This window comes from Humulus lupulus, chromosome 1 (assembly GCF_963169125.1).
Source record: "Humulus lupulus chromosome 1, drHumLupu1.1, whole genome shotgun sequence".
NCBI lineage: Eukaryota > Viridiplantae > Streptophyta > Magnoliopsida > Rosales > Cannabaceae > Humulus > Humulus lupulus.
In genome coordinates, this window is record NC_084793.1 from 281,905,842 (window position 1) to 281,931,444 (window position 25,603).

The window sequence follows — 25,603 nt, forward strand, 5'->3', positions numbered from 1 at the left end:
TACTAAGATGATCCCGGCCCCGACCCCATTTCCGTTCGAGGCCCCGTCTACGAAGACCTTTGATAAGGGTGCTACGGGGTCGATGGGACCATCATCTTCAGTGATCCTGGTGCACTCCATGATGAAGTCGGCCAGAGCCTGCCCCTTGATTGATATCTTGGGGACATATGCAATGTCGAACTGACTCAGTTCCATGGCCCACTTCAGGAGTCTCCCCGATGATTCAGGTTTTTGTAACACTTGTCGGAGGGGATGGTTGGTTAGTACTCTTATGGCGTGGCCTGAAAGTAAGGCCTAAGCTTCTGGGATGCAAATAGTAAGCAAAATGTCAATTTTTCGATTAGTGGGTATTTGGACTCCGCACCCAATAACATTTTGCTTACGTAATAGGCTGGGAGCTGGGCCTTCCCTTCTTCCCGTACGAGCGCGACATTGATGGCGTGTTCGGACATGACCAAATAGAGGTACAACAGCTCTGCATCCATCGGCTTTGCTAAGATTAGCGCTCGGGCCAAATGCTCTTTCAGCCTCTGGAAAGTCTTTTCACATTCAGCCGACCATTCGAACCTTTGGCTTCCATGAAGGATGTTGAAGAACGGGATACACTTGTCCGTGGCTTTCGAGACAAAACGGCTCAGGGCGGCTATTCGTCCCATCAAGCTCTGAGCGTCTTTGTGCTTCCATGGCAAAGGCATATCGATCAGTGCTTTGATCTTGTCCGGGTTGGCCTCTATCCCCCGGGAGCTTACTATGAAGCCCAGGAACTTTCCGAACGCCACACCAAAGGTGCACTTCTTGGGGTTTAGCTTCATCCCATACTTCCAAATGATGACAAACGCTTCTGCCAGATCATCGGCGTGTCCTCCGGAGGTCTTGGACTTGACTAGCATGTCATCTATGTAGACCTCCATATTCCTTCCCAGCTGGGCTTGGAACATTCTGTTGACGAGCCTTTGATACGTGGTTCCGGCGTTCTTGAGCCCGAAGGGCATGGCAATGTAGCAGTACACCCCTTTGTCTGTTTGGAAGCTGGTGTGTTCCTGGTCTGCTACGTGCATTGAGATTTGGTTATAGTCGGAATAAGCGTCCATGAAGCTCAATATCTCAAACCCGGACATTGCATCTACCAGTTGGTCGATCCGGGGTAGAGGGAAACAGTCTTTAGGGTAGGCCTTGTTGAGGTCCATAAAGTCGATGCAAGTTCTCCACGTCTTGTTTGGCTTGGGCACCAGCACCGGATTGGCCAGCCAGATGGGATACAAGGCTTATCGAATGAAGTTGATCGAGGATAACTTCTCAACTTCTAACTTGAGGGCCTCTGTCCTCTCCGCCCCCAGAGGTCTCTGTTTCTGCCGGACCGGAGTCGCACCCTCATTGATGTTTAGGGCGTGACATATGATGTTACGGTTGATCCCGCTCATATCCGAGTGTGACTAGGCCAAGACGTCCTAGTCCTCATTTACTCGGGCGATGATGGCAGCCGGGACCTCTGCATTCAGGTTCTTCCCGACTTAGATTACTTTGGTTGAGTCGGTGTCATTGATGCACACCTCTTCAATTTCCTCAATGGGCTCTAGTGCGCGGTCCGCCCCTATCCGCGGATCCAGTTCATCTTCATCCCGGACCATCCTCCGTGCCGAGGGAGGAGGTGGGACTGGATCAAAATTTTCCTCCTTAAGAGGTTCTTCGTGGACCATATAAATTGGTCAGGCGGATATGTGGTAACATTTTCGGGCACTCTTCTAGTCTCCCCGGACTATTCCTACCCCTCCGTTGTCGCAGGAGAACTTCATATAGAGGTGGCGGATGGAGGTGATGGCACCGAAGTCGACCAGCGCGGGCCGACCAAAGATGACGTTGTAAGCAGTGGGGCAATCCACCACTACGAATGTACAAAATTTGAACGAGCCTTGAATCTCGTTCCCCAATGTTATGGGCAACTGGGTTTTCCCCATAGGGAGTATTGAATCTCCATTGAACCCATAGATCAGCGTTGGGCATGAGGCCAGATCTGCCTCGATTAAGCCAATTGCAATGAAGGCTGGCTTGAACAATACATTGACAGAACTTCCATCATCCACCAACACTCGGAACACCATTTTGTTGGTGATTTGGGCATCGATTACCAAAGGATCATGATGCGAGAAGTGGACGTTCCGGGCGTCCTTTTCCATGAAGGTGATGGGTAAATTCATCAACTTCGGGCGTTGAGCCGGGGTCTGGACCAAGGCGCATACCTCGTGGTCATGGTCGAGCTCGCTGAGATGCCGCTTTTGATCATTCCAGGATGGTCCCCTCAGGTGTGGCCCTCCCGAGATAGTGGCCACGTGACCATTTATCCATGGGGGCGCGGTTCTGGAGGGAAAAGGCATCCCGGGTCCAGGTGCTTGCACGATTGGGGCCCCCTGAGGGGCTTGTGCTCCCAGTCCTGTTGCGTACCCTCCCTAGGGAGGTCAGTACAATCCAGGTGCACTCGGAATCGCAGGTTGTCTGAGAGCTGCTGGCAGTCTCGGAACTCCCACGGGCATCCTGACCCACTGGTGGAGATGCCCCAACTTGATCAAATTCTCGATCTTGTCTTTCAACTGACGACACTCCTCGGTCGAGTGACCCACGTCTTTGTGATACGCACATCTTTTTCTGGTGTCCCTTGAGTTTTTCCCCCCTTGAACATGGGGGTGGGTTTCTGGTAATGAACCGTTCTCTCCGTGGCCAGGTATATGTTTTCCCTGGTGTCCACTAAGTTGGTGTACTCTGAGTATTGGGGCTTGTAACCCCTCTTGCCCTTTTTAGAGGGCTCAGGTCAGTTCTGTCCTTTCCCCAATCTCTTCCCTCAGGAGGGGTTTACACTTACCTCCGTCCCCATTAGAGACGGCTGGGCCCCGCCGGGGGTGGCACTATACCCGACTGGGGCCATCCCATATCCAGAAAATGGGGTGGATTGGGCTGGCGCGTATCCTGAGGAAGCAGGATCGTAGACCTTCGGGGCTATGAAGGACATTCCAGAAGTACCCGTCGACCCTGGCGCTGCTAGGGGTATTGGATAGTGAGGGACCAGATATTGCATCCCGTACCCGAGAAAGGTTTGGGCACTCGGCTGGGGGCCCAACTGCCATCCGAATGCCTGGATTCGGGGCTCCTCCCAGTTGATAAAGCCTTGTGCCATTCTTATGAATTCTTTAAGAGTGGTCGGCTTACTGCGCTGCATGTCGTCCCAGAGAGGGGACTCGGCTTGGATCCCAGACTGGAGGGCCACTAGGCACTGCCCATCGTCCACCTTGGTTTTTTAGGCTTCTTCCGTGAAGCGCTGAATGTAGGCCCTCAGAGTCTCCGTGGGGAGCTGCTTAATGTTTGCGAGGGCACTAATCTGCATGTCCATCCTCATGGTGGCCACAAACTGTTTGCGGAACGCCGATTGTAGTCCGGACCAGGATTGGATAGATCCCGGCTTGAGCCTCTTCCACCACTCTTCTGCTGGTCCGTCTAGAGTGATTGAAAAACAGAGGCATTTGCCGTTGTCACAGACATGGGCTTCGGTCATCAACCAATTGTAATGGGACAAGTGGTCCCTGGGGTCTGTGTTCTCGGTGTAAGCGGGTAGGTTCGGCATTTTGAAACCCTTAGGGAGCACCACATCTAGGATGTGTTTGGCGCACGATTCCTTTTCTTCCTCCTCATAATCGGAACCTCCTCCCTATTGTTTACGGACTAGACGATCCGTGACTTTCTTTAATGCGGCCAGTTGTTCCATGAACTGTCTGGCCATTCCGTCGTCTAGGGGGACCCTTTCATTCCTCCTATCGTTGAGGTTATTCCTCAGATATCCCCCTCGGGGCAGATCTTTTCCTTTCGAGCCCGCTCCTTTCGGGCATTTAGACCATCGCGCAGGTCTATTCGGGACGTGTCGTCCCCCGAACTCACGGCTTCCGGCTCGTCAGCACGCGGGCACCTTTGGTGATTTTTATTCACAGAGGTGCTGGGGTGGAAACGTTTCTCCCGTCTGGTTTGTCTAGGGACAACCCGGGGCTTGGTACCCTGCGGGCGCATGACTTGCGGATTGATCGGATGATCCCGTCCTGGGACGGGACGCATCTTTTCTTTCCTAGGGAGCGACCCCGGGTTGGCCCTGATTTTCGGGACGGGGTGAGTTTTCCTCTGGGGGTTTGCTTTTCCGACAGGGTCAGCTGCTTTGGCTTTCCCTTTTTCTTGAACCGGGTTAGATGGGCTAACTCTGGGATCTTGCCTCGGAGGAGGGATCGACCTCATATTCTCGAGCACGCCGGCCCTAACTGGTGGGGCCGATGGCCGTGTTCCTGGAAGAGGACCAGTTGGAGGATTGGTCGCCAATCCTTGGGCAGCAATGAAGGCCTGCAGGGCCATGAGGGATTCTTGCATCTGGCGAGTGGCTTCTTTCTGTTCAGCTATCCTGACCTCTTGATCCAAGACTTGTTGTCTTAGTTTAACCACCTCTAGGTCCTCCTGGTCGGGATCCATTTCTTCTTCAGGGATCGCAGGATCCTTAGCTTCGTGATCATGGTATCCCCCTTCATCTTCCTCATAGTAACCCTCCTCGTATTTTGCCTCGTCCACAAAATTTTGGGAATTGTCAGGCTGGGGCATTTGGTAGGGCGGATCCTCAGGTTGGTTTTGAGGGAGAGGTTGATTGGGCAATGACTCCCCATTGCCTTGATGTTCTTGGTGAGCAGGGTCGAATGTAGTATGTCTCGTGTTCACCATTATTGCAGATGTTCAAGATCAACTCAAGCTTTCTTTGGCTCTCAATGAAAGCACCAAAATGTTTACCGAGTTTTTCGGAAACTAGAATTATGAAAGATTTAGAGAGCTAAGAGAAACGATTCAAAGATGATCACACTAAGGATTTTACGTGGTTGGGGCATTAAAGAGCCTAGTCCACGAGTTTATTGTATTAGAGCTTAAGGAGCTTTAGTAGTGGAGTTTTCTTTGAGTTTGAGCAGTGTAGGCTTACAAGAGAAAAATCGGGGGATCCTTTCCACAATGCACAACTGTTCATATTTATAGGCAGTTGAGTGTTCTAGGCTTGGGCCAAACTAATCTGGGCCCAATAAGGGTATAAACACTATTTGCTCACTGATGGAGGCTTAATAAAAAGATTTTATTAAATAAAATACACTAATCAGGGCCCATTGGGCCGGGTTGAGCATAACCACGTTGTAAGACTGCAACAGTACACAACTTTAGTCTGGTTCGCGTGGGCTTCTAAGGAGATCCCGGGGACAGGATCCGTCAGAGTAGTGACAATACTGTTCTGAATAACGGCGTACATTACGTATGTAATCTCTTCTGCAGGTTAGTTGAGGAGACAAAACTCCGTGTTTCTCGAGGTGATGTCAATATCGGGGAAAATTTATCACGCCCAACCTGGTCACTTGATTCGGGTTCGTTTACCAGAGCCCGGGTTCATCCCCTATCTTCCCGGTTCATTTTAGACTTGGAAACGTCATCCTTATCGTCATCCCAGGCGACATCTTACCCTGGGTCCAGGAAGACAAAACATGCCAACTTCATGGCCCCGAATTATATTCCGGGATAATGTAGGGCTTACTGATATTTGGGCCACCAGGATTTACTCCTTCCCCGTTTATTGGGCTCGGTTTGGGCCTCGGGTGCCTTCATGATAGCCCATGGACTTAGTGCATGGGGCCACGTGTGCGAGGAGGAAATGGGGATAACAATACAAAAATTAGTTTCAAGAATGCATATACATGTTCTCAAAATTTGTCATTATACCACTATCTATGTATGTATTTTCTTGTTAGGATTGTTGAATCCTGCCACATTAGCGCAACATCAATGCTACATGAGCAAATTGTTTAAAAAAAAATGAACGAAATGCAATATAAGAAGCACATTTACAATAGTTATTATAGTCCAAGGGGAATATTTTGGCATGAAAAAAAAAAATCAGTGGGCAAAACTCTACAAAAGTCATAGTTTAGGGAGAAATTTCCCAATTCACCCTAAATGAAACCACACTTAACTATATCGTACTCATAAATAACACAATAGATGGTAGAAAGAATTTGAAATAACCCAATAGAAACCACATGTAACAAATATGGGTAAAATAACACAGTAAAAACAGTACATAACCAAAACAAATGTAATCAACATGTAACAAAAACAATTAAAAATCATATTACAACCCAAAATATAAAGAGAAATAGCAAAAAATTAAAGTAGAAATAATATGTAACAATAAATAATTAGTCTATTTGATACCATATGTTAACAAAATTATTAAAGATAACGTGTAACTAAAACTAATAAAATCCATAACAAAATCAGTCAAAACAAATAGAGCACAATAGAAGAAACAACATGTATAATCAAAACTAATAGAGATAAACACAATATACCCAAAAAAAGCATACAATTTGATAATTCTTTGAGTAGAAATTTATGGGTAATTAATGATTTCAGAAATATAATGATGTTTATTTCACTTAAGATACTAAATATTGCATTTCGAATAGATCTGGACATGATTTGTGGGTTTTTTTTGTGTTTTTTTTTTCAAATCTGAAACTCTAAAATCTGTAGAATTTCGACCTTCCTTGATGGTGCTCGATGTCAGCTCAATGGGTCATAAAAAAACGACTTTGCTTGATGGTAGTTCAATAGTGGCTCGATTATATCAATTTAAACAGTGTAGTTAGAAAAATGACTTGAACCACATATGCAGTGCAGTTTATAAAAATAGGCTCAAACTGTATTTCCACACTACAAAATACCCTTAATTGTGTACCCATGTTCAGGTGTCATCATCTAGCTAAGAATTAAGATTTGACTACACATCTGTGAGTTGGGTTGTAGTTAAAGCCAATGAGATATTAGAATAACTATGCTTAATAGGCACCTTTGTTAGAAAAATACCCCCATAAGTTACAAATTGCAAAAGTATGCTCGAGAAACAAGCCCCAAAACCCCCCCTTATCTAGTTCTTAGCTGGACACCCCCCAAAACCCCAACTCTCCTCACCCAGACTTCTCCGGACACCCTAACATCGCTACCCACCACTAACCACTCCATCAATAGACCACCGCAACTCACCATAAGCATGCCAAAGACACCAAAAAACCACTCACTGCTATTGTTTGCGTTTAAAAAACTAGTTTTTACTTAAAGTCAATGCACTTTCAATTATAATTCGATGGATTGGTTAGAAGGGAAAAAAAACATCAGTAATTCAATGGAATGTCAATGCTTTTTTTTTTTTTTGAAAGGTAAAGAAATTTCCATTAATCAGTAAATCGGACATAGTCCATTACATGAAGATATTGCTCATAGAGCATGATCAACAATAATAGGCTTACCAAGGCGTTTACAATAAAAAGGAAGAAAACCCTAATAGCTACCCCAACTAAATGTCCAATAAGCCGCCAGCTATCGAGCATCAAAAGAGTATGGGAAAAACTAGGTTTCCAAACCAAATGAGCATATGACAGATATAACCCACTAATGGCAATCAGCCAAAAGTCTTCCAATAAAAATTGGGAAAAAATAAACTCATTATTTAAACAAGAAATAAGGGCTACATAGCAACGAACAACTATACTCATGAAATTCGACGCAAGAGAATGCAAAGTCACGAGACACAGGTTCAATAAAGATAGACATCGGGGAATCCCCCGAATCTGAAGGCGAATGGAAGCAAGAGTGAGATCCCTACAAACACAAACTGAGCACCTTGATGGAACATCAACCACCACAATTCTTCCAAACACCGAAAATAAAATAAACTTCACCAAAAGTACCAAGGATTCTCACAAAGGACCCATGGACTAATGAAGGGTGAACAACACCATTATTAATTAATAGTAACATAAACAAAATCAAAGTATATAAACAACAAAGCATAGAATATAAAAGGACAGCAAGCAAGATAGGGTGGACCAGCCACCAAACCCATTCACACTGTACCACCCTTCCCACCACCACTTGGATCTGATTCAAAGTCCAGACGCCAAACCCCATCGGCACTAGACAACGTGCGTTGAAACCAGCCACCCCCAATGTCAATGTTTTTCGATGGTTTTAGTAATGTTTAACTTTGTAGACAATTTTAAGCGTTTTGATGGTTTAATATTTTTAAGACATTTTAAAATAAATTTCAATGGAATTCAATGTTTTTTTTCGATGATTTACAAAATTTATATTTTCAGGACATTTAAAGTAATTTTTGATGTATTTCGATGGAAATTTGATGTTTTTTCGGTCAACACAATTTATATCTTTAAGTATTTTTTAATAAATTTCAATGGCTTACACAATTTGTATTTTTAATTAGTTTTTGATGAATTTGATTGAAAATTAATGCATAGACATTCATTGAATTCCATCAAAAATTTGCCAAAAAGAAAACAAAAATAACCATAAAACTATGAACAAAGCAGTTCGAAATTGTTCTAAATATATATTTATGCTGTCAAATTTTCTTTAGATGGTGTAGATAATGAATGAAAATTGTTCTAAATACTTCAAACCTAGTAGAGCAGATATTTATAGTGTTGGTCCATCACCAACTAAAACACACATTTATGAAATTTCAAAATATGAGACATATCAGTTTATATTCAAATTACTTAATTCTAGAACTTAATATTTGAATTTAAATTCTAACATTCTCTCATATTTTTTACATAGGACAAATAAATATTTGAATCATGGAGACAAGTCCTCTATAACTGAGAATTATCTTCTATGTGCTACGAAGTATCATATTTCTCTACTCTACTTAATAATAAATCTTATATTTATTCTAAATCCAAATTTTAGCAAACTTAAGTGATATTTCTCAAAATATATAAATATAGTGTGCAAATTAACATGATAAAATATAGATATATAAGACTTTCATAAAACTAACATTGTCAATACAATAACAATTAATTACATAATAATCTTTTTTTTAAATGTACACAATGAAATCAAGTCTGATCCTAAATTTCTGTAGTGGCTTGCCTTAAGTCAAAAGATCAAATATCAATTTAGTGCAAACATGCTCAACACATTCTTTTATGGTTAAATAGTTAATGTTGATTTGCTTAATTCGATTTTTCTTAGCCATGGCAATTGAATTGTCACAATATATTATTTTTCTATTCTAAAATTGGCAAAGGTGATATGTAATGGTTTTATAAGATGATACTTTGAGTATTTAGGTTAATAACTTGATTCTTGGTATTGTTTCTAGAGAAAATAAAATAGGAACGAAATTACTGATATAGTTTTCTGAGGTGAGTCGCGGACCAAGTCGTCATCTTTAAGACGTTTCGCGACTCTACCTTAAGTGTGCACATTAGCCTATTAACTGCTCCGTCCTCAAGATAAAAAAGTCTAGTTTGTCACTGTACAATATCCCTCTGCATCGAAGGAAGTCGTTCGCATACACCCCCTAATTGCTCGAAAAAACTTAGAGAGGAAAATCAATTGTTTTTTGAAAAATTGGGAATATCTTTCTTTTTGTTGTTTTGTATATCTCTTAATTAAATATCCAGAAAAATACAATTGAAAAGAAACATTGGTCATGGGGAAAGTGGTAACGTGCATATCGTAATGTGAGAAAGAGTAAAAAGACTCAATCTCTCAATTGACTACTCATAAAACATGTTTTATTTGAATAAGTTAATCAATAAATAAAATATATTTATTAAAACATTTTTCAACAAAAAATTATAAGCACCACACCAACATGTTCAAGTCGGTCGGACAAACGACAGCAGAGGCATACGTGTGATGGTCAAGTATGTGTCTCCTCACTCATGCGCACAAAACTATGTAATCTTTGGGGATGAGCTCCCACTAAATATACACTCTTAAGAGAGTGTTCTAAATATACACTAAATATACACTATGAAACTCGTTTTCTTTTAACACACAAAAATTATTTTTTTATTTTTATTATTATTTTTAAATAATTCATATATTACAAAAAAAAATAAGTACCAGCACTTTCATAATGTCAAAAAATTTGATAACAAGAGTGAAAAAAAAAAGATTTTAGGAGATTTCAGGTATAGTATTTAAGAGAGAGGAGAAAAAAGCATAATTCTGTAATTTGACATTGATTAGATAAGAATACACATAATATGCATACAAGCTCAAATTTCCTTGATTGGGACGACTGTCCCGTTGAGTCCAATATCTGTCTTTGTTTTACCCATGGCTGACTAGGCAGTGATCAAACAAGAACAAAGAAAAAAAAGAGAGACTCCCAACCACTAGTTTGGGCCTGAAAAAAAGCCCACTAAACCCACGTGTTGATTGCACTTGCAACCCAGGAGGAGCGATCCGCCGCAGTTGTACTCCACGCATGTGACTCTCAACTGGTACGTGGCAAATCTCTACTCATAGTACTACGCATTCTACCAGCTAAGTTCGAAACCTTAAACAGATCCTCATTTCAGTTTTCTCTTTCCCAGAAACAGAAACCAAAACAAAAACCAAAACCAAAACCAACACTACTACTGCCCACTCATCATCTTTTTGGGTCAACCCTTTTCAATATAATTGATTTCATTCCATTACTATCCAGCTACATAAGACGACATTATATTTTTCTGGGTTTGGGTGGAAGAAATAGTATAATTGATTCCACTGCTTCCGTGACTGATTTTCCTTCTATTTCGCTCCTATTTCTTACCCTTTATATATTATATATGTATATATTCCCCCCATATAAACGTTTCTCTCGTTTTCTCTTGATGAGTTTTTTTTAATTAATTAACAAAAAATTTATTTGAAAACACTACTTCTACTCTGGATCAATTTCTTCTCTTCTTTCCCCAGAAGAATCTCTCTACCATTCTTTTTCTGAGCTAGCTCTCTGCCAAGGTAACGTTTTTCACTTTATTAATTTTGTTAATTTTTATTTTTAAATTCCAGATTGGATTCCGTATGCATCGGTTTATCTTTAATTCGAATTAAATAATATACTAATCAGATTCCCATATTTCTAATTCGATTCAAATTATATATCCTTGAGAAAACAGGAAGAGTTTTCCTATATATACAAAGCTAACGTATCTGATTGAATTCGTAGAATCTAAACTCTTCTTCTTGGTCAAACATACATATCATCATTTTCTATTCGAAACTAGTTCTTTTTTTAGATAATCATCATCGCCACATAATTACGGGTAATTTTCCTCTTATCAACACCAGCTGTTGATACCTATTAATCGAGAAATTTCTTTATACACAAATAATATTAATTTTCAAATTCATGTGCCGTAATCATTATATATAATAATATAATATATGTATATATCTTGAGAAATAAGATAGACGGCAGTGATCACTTATCCCATTTTTATAAGTTTTTATTATTATTATTATTATTATTATTATTATTATTTTATTTTTGGTTATCGCGTTTATTATTATTAATTTGCCACATGTGTTTTAATATTAATTTAATATTAAATATATAAATATCTTCTGTGAATAGTATCAAAGCCAAATTAAGCGATGTTTTCTCCTTATTGCTGGTAATTATAAGGAGGAGAATTCCAACCTTTCGAGAATGCGTAACTCAGAGAAGAGAGCCATGGATACCAATGTGATTTACGAGCCTTATATTGATCCAGACTATGAATTTCTCGATGAAAGAATGTACCCTCCAAGGTACATACACATAATTGTAACCTAATTATTGTATTATTAATTGATTTCTTCACTTTTTTCTAACCCATAAAATAAAGAATTCATCTTGTTCACCGCTCATCTGGGTTTGTTTTTGTGTTCTTTCCAGGGTTTGTATAGACAATGATACATGTGAATATTCCACGCTTATAAAGGTAGGTATTTCATTATTTTATTTTAAGATATTTTCTTCTGGGTTCTTTTTCTTCTAATGATCAGAATCAACGTTTCCCAGATATTTACACAGTAATATTACAATTTTACTTTTATATATATAATTTTTTTTACAATGTTAATAGAACCATTTATATAATATTAACCCACTTTCCATATACTTTAGCCCAATAAAATTAAATATGTATTCACTTTCATGTCTGACTCACCGAGTGGAGAACCATTAGATATCAACTCACAGAATTTATAGAAAAAAGAATTAAATAAAAGAAAGAAAAAAAAAACAAAAAAAGAAGTGTACGTCTTTTTCAGTTGTATAATATTATCATCATGATTCATGTTTATTTATTATCTGGTGTTGCCGAGAAGTTTCCTTCTTTATAATGGTGTTCTTTTCTTTTAATTGATAAAATTAAAACTTCTTTCTTATGTGGCTGATCACTAGATCATCGTAACCCTAATGACGTATAATAGATATATACAAAAAAAATGTTAGTATTATTGTTATTATTATTATTATTATTATTATTATTAGCCTAGAAAATAGCTCGTTCACAATAACAATCTTTTAACGATTTCTACGTTAACCTTTACAATCGAAAACCAGAAAAAATGGTTGTGAAATAGTTAAGCCTTTTGATTCTTGCTAATTTATATATATTAATTTCAGGTTGACAGTGCAAACAAAGATGGGATTTTGCTGGAGATGGTCCAAGTTTTGACAGATCTAGATCTTGTTATTTCTAAATCATACATTTCATCGGACGGTGGATGGTTCATGGACGGTCAGTACTGTTGCTATGTACTACCACACCTTTTTCATAATCATTATCACCTCTCATGATTCATCACACATATATTACATTACATATGCATACATGTTTATAACATTTTTTTATAACTAAAATTGAACTATATATATCTCTTTTATATATAATAAGTGTTTTATATATAATAAGGCAGGAGACAACAAAAATTAAATAAAAATAAATAATTAAAATATGATATTTTTGAGATATTTTACAATGATCATTTTTTTAAAAATAATAAATAATTAAACGAATTAAAATAGGATATTTTTGATATATTTTACAATGATACTTATTTAAAAATAATAAAATTATTTTTTAACTTAAATAAAATTTAATTAAACTTAAACATACTTATTAGAATAATATCATATTAAATATATAATATAATCTACTGTCAATTAGTAACAAATGGTTTTTTTTTTAAAACTAGCAAGAAACTTAAATTTAAAATACATATATAATATTTAATGTTACATTAAACATATAAAATATAATTGTCACTCCCAAATTCAAAAACTTTAACAAACATAAACTTAAACAAAAATAAATAAATTATTTAATTAAAATATGATATTTATTTGAAATTTATGTAACATTAATATAAATTTAATAAAAATAATTAATAAACTCTATAAATAAAACTAAGCAAACGTGCATATTACACGTTGCTTGTATATAGTATATATATATGAAAAGATTATTGCTATGTACTGCTACAAGCTAACTATATAGTGCAAATACAATTATTAGTATAATTTAATATCTAATATTACATATAAATTAAATTATAATATATAAAGTTCTATATTAAATTAAACTAACAATAATATACTACATTGTACACAAATTTTTTATTTTATAAAAAAAGTATGTTGATAACCTAAATTTTTAGTTTTAAATGAATATTTTTGTTAAGTTTAACATAATATTCTAAATATATAACAGAATATACTTTTAAAATAAATTAAAAAAATATATTTATTAATTATATTAACATAAATTTAAATATTATAAAATATGATTATTATAACTAGATATTTATTAATTATATTAATATACATTCAAATGGTATAAAATATCATTATTATAATAATATTTAATACTATACTAGATATTTATTAATTATATTAATATAAATTAAAATGTTATACTATACTAGATATTTATTAATTATATTCATATAAATTCAAATGTTATAAAATATCTTTATTATAATAATATATAATACAAAAATAAATATTTAATAATTATATTAATATAAATTCAAATGTTATAAATATTATTATTATAATGTTGTGGTATTATTATTATTTTTTAAATCATAAATAATTTTTTGGTTTAATTTTTTTTAATACGTTTATGTCATTTTTTATATATAATATTATTTATTTATTTAAATTTTATATGATAATTATAAAAACTTAATAAAAATAATTAGTAAATTTTCTAAATAATATTAAATAAACTTGCATTGTACTTGCTTTTATATACTCAATTTAGATCGTAGTCATTCACTCATTACTCATTACTCATTACTCATTACTCGTTTAGGTTTAATACATTTAAATTTAAATAATTAGTTTTTTCAAGACTATTATATATTTGAAAAGTTCAAAATAAAGAAAAGAAAAGAAAAACTTTTATGTCAAATAAAAATTAGAATAATCATTATCCCATAAATCTAATTTTGAATTTACAACTCCAATACAACCTACAATTTTAATTAAAATTAAAATATATATCTTCCATTTATTGTCAGTAATTTTGTCTTTTTCCAAGATTCTCCAATATGTATTGTTAAAAAAATATTCTCCAATGTAGCTTTTTTTGAGCTCACAATCCAAGAATTATCAAATAAGCAATATATACTATGGTGTACACATATATAAATTACTGTGACCTTTATTGGCTTATTATTCATATCATATGGGGTCCATTTTTTGATTGCATGTTGTTGGATTTCAGTGTTCCATGTGACAGACCAGCGTGGGAACAAACTTACTGACGAAAGCCTCATACATTATATTCAAGAGGTCCATCTCTCTCTCTCTCTCTCTCATGCGTACTATAAATATATATATATATATTTATCTTGATTTTTAGTACTTAATATTTATTAATATTCACAGTAAGTAAAATAAAATATATTACAGGCAATTTGTGCAACTAGGAGGGGTGCTCCTACCCCTACTACGTATACCACTATTACAAGCCTTGGAAGAGTAGTGAGGCCACTTCAAATGGACACAGCTCTAGAGATGACCGGGACGGACCGACCTGGCCTGATGTCCGAGATATTGACAGCTCTTCTCGAACGGGGCTGCAGCATTACTGATACAGTGGCTTGGACCCACAATACCAGAGTGGCCTGTATTGTCCACGTAGAAAATGGGCCTGGAGGTGGGCCCATCACGGACCCAATACAGCAGGCCCAGGTACGAGACTTTCTACAGAGCGTGGTGGAGGCCCATCATGTGAAGGGAGAGAAGAGAAGTGTGAGGTTCACTACCATCCCCGCGGTGGGGAGAACCCACACTGAGCGGAGACTCCACCAGTTAATGTACGCCGACGGAGACTACGAGCGGTGCAGCGGGTGTGACGGTGGTGGGACTGGGACCTATAAGAATAGTGGGTGTGACCGCGCGCATGTGAATATAGAGAATTGTGAAGAGAAAGGGTATTGGATTCTCAACGTGAGGAGTAGAGACCGGCCAAAACTGCTGTTTGACACGGTTTGTGTTCTCACGGACTTGGGGTATGTCGTTTTTCATGCTGTGGTGGCTTCCAAGGGCTCCATGGCTGAACAGGAGTACTTCATACGACACGCCAGTGGACGTCGTTTGAATGTTGAGAACGAGAGGAACAAGCTTGCCTTGTGTTTGATAGCAGCAATAGAGCGGAGAATCTCACGTGTATGTGTTGTTTTCTTCTTAGTTATGTAATGATGATATATGATTGTGAGAGTTATTTCTAAGTGTTTGTGTTTTTGTTTTTCGTGGTGCAGGGATTGAGGCTGGACTTGTGCTCTCGAAACCGATTTGGACTGCTTTCATATATCACAAGGGTGTTCCGTGAAAGTGGGTTTTCTTTATCAAGAATGGAGGTGACAACACAGAACGACAGAGCATTTGGGTCGTTTTACGTGACTGACGCTTCTGGCCATGATGTGAATCTAAGCACGGTGGATTTGGCGATCAGAGAGATTGGAGGATCAATCATTTCTATTTACAAAGCTTCCAGGAGTTCAACTCCAATCCCTAGTAGTAGTACAAGCCTAAGAACTACAACGCACACCAGAGTTGAAAATGTACCCAGGTTCTCATTGGGCAGCTTGCTTTGGTCTCAGCTGGAGAGAGTTTCTTCCAGTTTCGGAGTCATAAGGCTGTAGGGAGTCCTTAAATAGAAAGCTAATTTAGTTTGTGTCTTTGCAAATATCTGTTTATAGTGATCAGAGAAGTTAGTCCTTTGAAATCTTGTACAGATTAATGATTAGTCCAACTAAAGAAAAATAAAGAGTTTGAATGTGCTTATACTGAAAAGGTTTGTTTATCATGAAAGGATTATGCTCCAATGGCCAACTGACTAATAAGACACAGAAGTTTACTATGAAAGATATACATGTAGCGGAATGTTTTAAAAACGAGTATATATAAAATCAATTCACGGAAAAAGAAGTTTATTATAAATAAATGCTTACACATCTTTCTATCATTATTTGCACATCGATAGAACAACATAAACAAACATAACCAGAGCCAGACTATTTAGATGATGTTTAACTAAGCTTAAAAATACATCCATTGAACGGAATAATGATCCAGTAGTGGACTTTATGTACAATCATCGAGTTTCCGAAGTCTTTTTGACATTTAACCTTTTAAAGCTTCACAGGCTATTCACAACATAGGAAATGAATGACGAGAATAAAAAACACAGACTTTTAGAAGAGGTGTTTATTGATTGAGTTACATGGCATCAATGTCATCAACATCAAGCCAGTCATTAGCTTCTTTTGCCGGTGCCTGCTCAGACCCACCATGTCTGATTTCAATAGAGCTGACCTCTTTATCTGAATCAGCAGAGCCTCTGCTCAGCTGAACCCAATCTCTTGAGTCTTTGGTTGATGAATCAGAGCCAGATGTGGTTTTCTTATAACTGACAGGAACATCTGCATCATCGTCATCTTCAAGATCGCTGAAAGACACATCCTCATCATTCCCAATAGGAATTGAGGTTCCACTGACACCAACTATCTCTGAGTTGTCCTCATCTTTCAACCAATCATCACCGTCATCCTCAAATTTATCATCCAGTACTTTGGAGGAAAAACCAGAGGTTGACCCTTGATATTTGGACGAGTTTGCAGGTCCTTCTTCAATGACAGCCTTGTCAATAACTTTAATCTCGTTACTTTGGACTGGGTGTTTCTCGGTCTCAAGATCAACTGCCTCAGCAGAAGGTGCAGACTCATTTTTAAGTGTTTCAATAGGCACACACTCAGTTTGAGCAATTGATGGCACAGAAAGATGTTGTTCTTTTGGTAATTCAACAATCCCAGAAGAAGACTCTGGCTGAGTCTTTCCCTTGGCTCGAACTTGTAGCTCTTGGGTCAACATCGCTCTAGCTTCTACTATCTGCAAACATAAACATTACGTCAAGCTATTTGGACTAGGTGACTAATTATAGAAAAGCATATACAAGAATAAAAATTGTAGTTTCTATAGTTTACAAGGCTACATTGATTACATAAACTCCTCCTCTTCAACAAACTAAATTTTCATCTAATACATAAAGACTAAATCCCATATAACAACGGATCAGAAAATAATAACAAAAAATAAGAGTGAGGTAAGTAATGCAAGCAAGCAAGCAACTTACTTCGGGTGTGGACAGAAGTTCAGCATCATTTCTATTTAGTCTTGGATGCAAAAGCACGAAATAGATTTTCCAAAAGTGACTCTCAGTCATATGCCCAGGGCTAAGTTCAATCCTGAGAGCAGCTAATCTTGGTGCAAGACGTTCAACAGCTAAAGCATGCTCTTGTTGGGGATCAGACAATTCAAAGTCTGAAACAAAACCAGCTCACAACAGTATAATTAACCAGTAGAAGATAATTTACAATAGACTAATAATGCTATGAGATTCTCCATGAGTAACTTAGCCCACAAATGAAGTAAGAAGCTGAGCGCTTCCATAGATATGCTTAAGCTAATAAATTGCAAAAATGGAACTTATGAGACTACAAACTCTCAATAACCCACATTCAATTTCCAGAAATGAATATCAGAAAATTAGCATTACTTGCCCAAAAAAGTTGAATAGAGCAATGTGAATTCAATTTTGCATATCACAACAAATCAAGTAAATGTATGTTATTTTCAATTGCTAAAGGGAAATCTGATCTAAGAACGCAAAAGATATTTACCAAGCCGAAGCCAAACCCATAAAATTTTATGGAATAAGAAAAAAGATTGGGATATTAAAATATAAAAATAAGCTTACCGTCTGAATCTTCATCATCAGGCAAAGGGAAATCAAGCCAAGTCTCCGGATGCATAGCGATGTTCCTAGCGAAAGCCAGAACTTCATCAGTGACCCCAACTGAACCTCTAGCCTCGAGCTCATCCTCCTCCTTTAACTGAAGCAAATTCGAAGCTATCTTAGTGAACTCCGACACCGCTTTATTACTAGACAACTTCGAAATCCCGCTCCTGAATCTTCCGCCGATCTCCGCAAAGTCGCTACGGATTCCGGCGATCACATCCTCTTCGGATACAACCGCATCTGAAGGACCACCCGAATTGGAGATCTGATCAGTAGGAGGAGGCGTCGACTCGGGAGGCGGGGCGAGGAAGGAAGCAACGCCCCAAAACTGGCGAGTTAGGGTTTGGGTGAGCTCGGAGATATCGTCTTTGACGCCTTTAGGTGTGGGGGTGGACGAAGAGGAGGATTGAGAATGAGTCGGAGAATCAGTGAGGTGGAGTCTCTGATCGGTGTCGGTATTAGATGCCGGCGTCGACTTGGAGGCGGTGACATTGGATTGATCGCCATCGTCGTCGTCGACGTCGAGTTTGAGTGAGTTAGCGATCGATCTCGCTAGCCAAGCCATAGTTTGTGGGGAATCCCAATCTCCCGGGTTCAATCCTTCCTTTTGCGGGGTCCGGAGTCTGGACTCTTAATGCGGATAATCGTTACTTAAACTATGTCGTTTTATAGTTAACCAAAAGGATTTTTGCCAATTGGCCAAGTCGTTTCTTCGTTGTTAAACTGATTTTGTTTTTGTTTATTTTTGTAATTAAAAATTTAAACTCCATATGTCTAATAGAATATTGTCATGTACTACGTAATATAATACAAATTAAAATTTATAGAAATGTTGCTTTTTTCTTAGGAACGTGTTATAAAAAATTGTTATGTTTCCGTTTTAGTAAGAAAGATGTTCCTCAAAATTAAATAAAAAAAAATGTATTGTATTGTATGTTAATAATTTTTTGTCTTTTTGTATACTTAGTTTCTATTATTTATTGGGAATTTTTCATAAATATAGGATTTATACTATTAGTGTGCAAATACATGGGGATTTTACTTTCCCAATTTTATGGAAAAAATTAAACTAAAATTAGAAAATTTATGAGAAAACACATATTGACTAACTAAAATAAAGAAACCCAAAATTAAAAAAAAAAACACGGTAAAGTAAACAGGGGCAAGCTCAGAATTATTGTTCCAATTAACTCCACAAACACAAATCGACCAAAGTTCTCTAAAAAAATTGATCGATCAAACCAATATTCTCCACTTCCGATTAATCCTCAAACTTACGACCACATGCACAAGAGCAACTTGAAGCTTTGGAACAAGTTCGACAACTCTTCGACCACTTCTGATCAAATCTGTAGCATATTCTTCAAGATTCAAGAACAATTTGAAGCTTCGGAACAACGTTCAACAACTTTCCGACCACCTGCACAAGAGCAAAGCTGATCAACTCAGTTTAAAAACTCATTAATCACAGATTCAAACCACATCTCCCATCTATTCAATCTCTGGAAACATTGTGAATGGTTGAAATCCACTCAACTTTCCAGCCACAAACAACTCAAGAAGCCGAAAAATAGCAAAGAAAAACAAAAATATACAAGAAATTAGATTAGCTAGAGCAAATATCCAACAAAAGAACTCCAGATACTATATCACCAATTTTGAAAAGAAAATTGTTGACGCCGCTTTTCGTCAACAGATAAAAGAAGAGAGCACGCAAACAATTAAAGACAATGACTAAAACAAACAAACGAATCAGACACGCGGTTTTTACGTGGTTCAGCAGTTAAATCTGCCTAGTCCACGAGTCTCTGTTATTAATCTCAAGATTATCTCTGAACAATCCTTTAGCATGAATTCTCCAGAGTTTTCTCTCAAGAATCAGAAATTCGATCCTTTACAATGATGCATGCCTTCTCTATTTATAGAGAAGGATGCAGAATACTATCCCACATATTTTGGGTAGTTACTCTTTTGTGAATAAAATAAATGGCTTTAAATGCCTATAATCAGATATAAAAGGAAACGTCCCTGAAGACCAGGAAACGCATAACTGACCAAATAATATCCCACGATTCTTGGGGATTTACATTAATAAATGAGGATCATATCCCATATCTACAACACTTGTAGACATTCAAGGTAGTCATTGCGTATCTCCAAGGCTTCACGTCATTGTGCGAGCCGCTGACACTTCCCGAGCTTACATTTCTTTCGAGATGGCATATCGAGCTCGAGATCCCTGCTCCGAAGTTGCTTCTGAAGATGAGGGGCTCACAGAGCTATCCTTCGAGATCGAGATCATTTCGAGGTCACCATATTCGAGATCTGTACCACACTTTGCAGGCTCCGATTTACCATCGTAGAGCATACCCTTAACCCTCACGAGACCATTTAATGCGAACTCAGCTTTCGAGGTCATATTTTCTTCGGCTCGAAATCTGGGTATAACATTTTGCCCCCTCAAAAGTATTTGTTCGAATCCTAAGAGAAGGAAACTTTTGAACTACTTTTTTCGGGAACCATACTGTCACTCTCTTAAAAACGGACACGTGCCAGATGGGTATTGCTCACTTTAGGTACTTGAGTACCTTGGGAACATGCCCACGATCGTTCGTCTGACAGCTTTTCGGCGCTTATCTCATCATCGACTCCCCTCCATTCGATCTGATGAGGATTTCAATCAACGTTCCTGATTAATTCAGTTTTCCCACCTATTTATGCAAGACTCCCTCTTCGTCTTCTTCACATTTTCTCATCACAGACCAGAAAAAAGAAACACTCCCTAAACCTCTTACCACAGTTCATGCTCATTGCATGTTTTCCAGGCCGAAGAAACAAAAGAATCCTGGTTTGTACGACTCAGTGAGTTCTTTCCTGCAACCTCTTCTCCACTCGACGATTTCGCTGCACTCCCCATTACTGTGTAAGTACGCCATTTTTGTTGTTCCTTTTATATTGTGCTGGCTGTGTATGTTAGTTTACGTTATTAGCATGATGCGATAGGAGGGTTTGAACCGATAGGTTTTTAGGCTTTCTGGATTTTCACTCTGGAAGTTCGTCTCTGGTTTATATTCAGATTCAATCGTTTGAATGTGGTTTCAACTTTCTGGGTTTTGAAGATTTTAGGCTATGATTCTTGTACACCAAGTTTTCGGGTAAAAACCCTTATTCTTGACAATTACACGAAACCCGAAAAAGCCCTTTCCTGGCTAACCGCCACCTTTCTTTCCCTTGAACTTCGGGATTTTCAAAACATCATCCACGTTCTTTTTCTTCCCTGTGGAACACGTGCTCGGGTCTTAATATTTAGTTTCTTGCCCTTAGTTATCCGAGCTTATCTTATCGAGTTCGTGATCCTTGCATGCATGGCCCTCACCATTTTTTCTTTCTCGTTAGATGTCACAGAATCTGGAAAGACGGTGGGGGTCATTACGAGCAATCCCTTACGAGCCCAAATCTCCAAGCCCGGAATCGGTCTTTGTCCGGAACCAGCGTCGGATTAAAGAGTACGAGATCGCACGCGAGCAAGAAGACATCCGAGCCCACTATCGCCGCCAGATTGACGAGGTCATCGAAAAGAAGAGAAGGGTCCTTCGGGAAGCCATCTATCCGGAGCCGAACCCCGGACCTAGGCCAGTTCCCCTTGACCCCGCGTTAAAAGTCACGGTAGCATACTATCCGGGGGAACTTCAGTTTTCCTTAATGGCGGAGCCTTCGTCTTCGCAGCCTAGGAGGGAGATGTTTGAAGCCGAGTTCTACCAGAGCTCGGTTACCACCTCCGACCAGATAACTGACATCCTGGCCCTTCATGGCCTTAGCTCATTGGACACACTGAACTGCCGAGCTCCGACAAGACATGAACGGAGCTGCTTCGCTCCTGGGGGCCGCGATTCCAGTGTGAAGTACGCGGCCTGGAGCCAGGAACACCTAAAGGCAGGAGCTTTGCTGCCCCTGAAGTCCTTTTTCAGAGATTTCACCAATTTCGTTGGGTTGGCTCCATTCCAACTCAACACCAATTCATACAGGGTGCTGTCTGCCCTGAGGTCCTTATTCCACGAGCTGGAGTGGATAGGACCTTCACCCCAAGAGATTTTATACCTCTTTTGTTTGAAGAGTAATCCCTCCCGAGCTCGGGGAGGAGATGGTTTTTACTACCTTTCGAGCTATCCCAAAGAGACAAAAATCTTTGAAGACCTTCCGAACCATCCCCCTGACTTCAAAAGGGCTTTTTTCTGGACAGACGGTCTGTTCCCGTCTCGACATCGTTCGTTTAGGCGAATTCGTAAGTATTCTCGTTACTTTCTATTTTTGAGCTCGAATCTTTAGCCCTTGTATCCATGTTTAGTTGAAGTGTATCTCGCCTTTCAGCTAACTTTCAGCGTCCCACCCCCGACGAGACAATGAAGGAGCACAGAGGGAGCCTGCTCCGACTCCCTTATGGCAGGAGGTCTCTTTCATTTCTGTTACATGAGGACAAGCTTCGAGCTTGTGGCTTGTTGGGACAGGGCCAGTCAACCTCTGACTGGTCCAGTAAAAAATACGAACGCTGGGAGGAAGTGCCTCTGCCCACAGGCATCCTTCCTCCGAGGAGGAAAAGGAAAACACCTCTCCCAATTCGCTCGAGAAGTCCGCGGTCAGGGAACGAGGCAAATGATGAAGCCTCGGGTTCGGACTCTGATGGAGGTAAAACCCTTCCTACTTCGCGAATGTGGTCTCCCACTTTATTAAAACACAGGCCCAATAGACTAGTCTCGTGCCCACAGGATAGATATCACTTCTATATATGGAGTTGGGTAGATGACTGTGTCCATAGGTTTGATAGTGGGCTCGGGAAATATGACACTATGTATACCACAGACGAGATGTGGAATGGGATAGCTGTGCAGTATGGGACCAATGACTATAGGGACCTTTCGAGGTTATCACCAACTTATAGGGAAGGCCCTCCCCCCGCCTCTTCTGAAGACGGGGGAATTTCATGGTCCCCAAGCTCGATCTCGGGGGAAAGTTCCAGTTAGGTTTTTTCTTTCACCACTCTATAGTGTTGGAGTAACTTGTATTTCTTTCACTGACTCACTGTGATGACTTGTGCAGGCAACATGGACTCCGACCTCGACGCCCTCATCGACAATGCGGGTGCCAAGAGGAGCAAGCGCCCCAGGGCAAGGGGACTGACAACCAGTCAGCCTGGGAAAAGCTCCAAGAGATCCAGGAAAACGCCTCCTCCTCCCCCGCCGGCTTCGAGCTCTGCTGCTGCGTCGACTGGCCAGACTAACGTCCCCACGACGATACCACCCTCGCAGGTCGTCGTCCCTGTGGTGGCGCCGGCCTCGCAGACTGATATCGCTGCCGTGGTTGAATCCCAACCTCCTATGGCGGGTCAAATGCCTTCTACCCAGCTCGCCAAAAGACCTTCTGCTTCCCGAGCCCAGAAGCTAACTATTTCCACCCATATGGATTCGTATGTGGTGGATAATGCTGCCGGTCCTCACGGGTCTACGCTGATCTCGGATGTAATGTCCCGGATTGGCCAGAGCTACGGCAATTTTGAGGCTCCTCAGTGGCAGTGTCTAACTGGCACTCGGGACCGCACTGTCCTGTACGAGAAGAGTATCGAGCACACTGCCGCGGTAAGTATCCTATATATTCCCTTTGCTTACATTCATGCTGTCTCGAGGCTAATGATGGTTTCTTCCTTTTTTCAGGCTCTTGCTTTCACTGCCCAGCTTAATTACGAGCTGAACAACGAGGTCCATACGAGCAGGACCCTCGCCCAAGAGGAGAGGGACCTCCACCTTAAAGCGAATGACGACCTGAAGGCAGTGAATACTAAGCTCGAGGCAGTGGTTAAGGAGCGTGAGGAAATGGCCAAGGAGCTCGGAAAGCTGAAAAACGAACTCGAGGAGCAGAAGAAAGACAACATCCAGCTTCGGGAGACCAACAAGAAGCTCGAGGAAGACAAGGCCGTCACCCTCGACCTCATGGAGGATATCAAAACCCGCCTTACTGCTGAGTTCAAAGAAAAGAAGGAAACGGCGGTCGATTCAGCCATGTACCGGATGTGGGCCTATAACGAAGAACTGGACACCAGTTTTTTGGGTCCCCTCGAGGCGTCCTTCCTCGAACGATGGAATGCCCGGCTCGAGAAGGAAGAGGCTGACCAGCTCGAGAAGGATAAAGCTACTCCGAGTACTGTTTCGGAGGGAGCTCAGGAGGATAGTCATGCTATTCGTCCTGAGGGGTCCGGTGCCACTGATGCTGAGAAGGCCAAGGAGACTCCTCTTCTTTGAATCTGACCTCGGGGAGATCAGTTTTCGGGGCTGCGTCCCATTATTTCTGTAATTATTTCAACTTGTGCCCACGGGGCTGATACAATTCCCTTTATTATTCTTTTATATACTTACATTTCTTGGTTCGAAATATTTTGCATATTTTTATAATTGATGGACCGGTTATGTTTATTTATGCATACAAACATAGTTTGGATTTAGGCTCGAAATTCGATGCATTCATGCATAGTTTATTCGATTTATCCGTTTCCAACCTCGTTATTTATCAAGGTCGGACATTACTGTAACCATGAACTGAAAAGTACTTATATGGCATGTAATATGAATGATTTGGTTAATCTTTTTAGTCACTTTCCCTCATCCTTAGTATCTTAGCTCCGAGGTTATGAGTTCGAAACTATTTTAAGATGTTCCAGCCTCGATCTCGACATATTTTGTGACGGGTTTAGGCTCCCATTCATCATTGATCGATAATTTGGCTGGTTTGTTCCAAACCTGTTATGCTTGCACATCTGGTTAATTCCAAACGTTTTTGGTAGCTCGGTAATGTCCGAACTATCTAAGCCCGCATACTTGGTTATTTCCAAATACTTAATGTTTTTTATAATTCGGTTAAGTCCGAACTATCTAAGCTCGCTCGGTTAAGTCCGAACTATCTGAACTCGCGTATTTGGTTATATCCAAATACTTTTTTGTTTTTGATAACTCGGTTAAGTCCGAACTATCTTAGCTCGCGTATTTGGTTGTATCCAAATACTTTTTGTATTGTATATTTTTTCTTTTCTTTTTAAAGCTAGAGGTATGTATACCAATGTTGCCCCCTTAATATCCTATGAGTGTGACCATAGGTTATTAAATTAAGAGAGATTGCAAAAATAAAAATAAGTTACATGTGAAACAAAGTAGACCCTTTATTTGAAATTCAAAAACAAACTAAGTACAGAAAATCATGGTTACGGGCGACACTTCCTACACTATTGATAATATGGTCTAAGGTGTTCGCCATTCCATGCTCGTGGTATGAGGTTCCCATCTAATCTCGCAAGTTTGTATACGCCAGGGCGGATGACTGATTCTATCTGGTATGATCCTTCCCAG

General features: G+C 39.5%; 3 protein-coding genes across 4 annotated transcripts; 2 read left to right on the forward strand and 1 right to left on the reverse strand.

Moving 5' to 3' along the window:
* The first annotated feature begins 10,477 nt into the window (after window positions 1–10,477).
* LOC133807369 (ACT domain-containing protein ACR1) lies at window positions 10,478–16,210 on the forward strand. Of its 2 annotated transcripts, none has more exons than XM_062245657.1 (7): window positions 10,478–10,875; window positions 11,543–11,667; window positions 11,795–11,840; window positions 12,530–12,644; window positions 14,637–14,704; window positions 14,825–15,583; window positions 15,676–16,210. In XM_062245657.1, the coding sequence occupies exons 2-7, from the start codon at window positions 11,567–11,569 to the stop codon at window positions 16,057–16,059; spliced, it is 1,473 nt and encodes a 490-aa protein (XP_062101641.1). In that variant the 5' UTR covers window positions 10,478–10,875; window positions 11,543–11,566; the 3' UTR covers window positions 16,060–16,210. The 2 variants fall into 2 exon arrangements, with proteins under 2 accessions (XP_062101641.1, XP_062101632.1); XM_062245648.1 differs by having other exon boundaries at window positions 10,479–10,875; window positions 11,492–11,667.
* Window positions 16,211–16,407: 197 nt separating this feature from the next.
* LOC133807374 (uncharacterized) lies at window positions 16,408–18,853 on the reverse strand. Its single transcript, XM_062245666.1, has 3 exons — window positions 18,174–18,853; window positions 17,550–17,737; window positions 16,408–17,305 (listed from the first exon to the last, which is right to left on the reverse strand). Exons 1-3 carry the CDS (start codon window positions 18,778–18,780, stop codon window positions 16,637–16,639), a joined length of 1,464 nt encoding a protein of 487 aa, XP_062101650.1. The 5' UTR covers window positions 18,781–18,853; the 3' UTR covers window positions 16,408–16,636.
* A 4,743-nt stretch (window positions 18,854–23,596) lies between these two features.
* LOC133777516 (uncharacterized) lies at window positions 23,597–24,893 on the forward strand. The gene is made up of 2 exons (XM_062217168.1): window positions 23,597–23,845; window positions 23,921–24,893. Exons 1-2 carry the CDS (start codon window positions 23,600–23,602, stop codon window positions 24,503–24,505), a joined length of 831 nt encoding a protein of 276 aa, XP_062073152.1. The 5' UTR covers window positions 23,597–23,599; the 3' UTR covers window positions 24,506–24,893.
* Window positions 24,894–25,603: the final 710 nt, after the last annotated feature.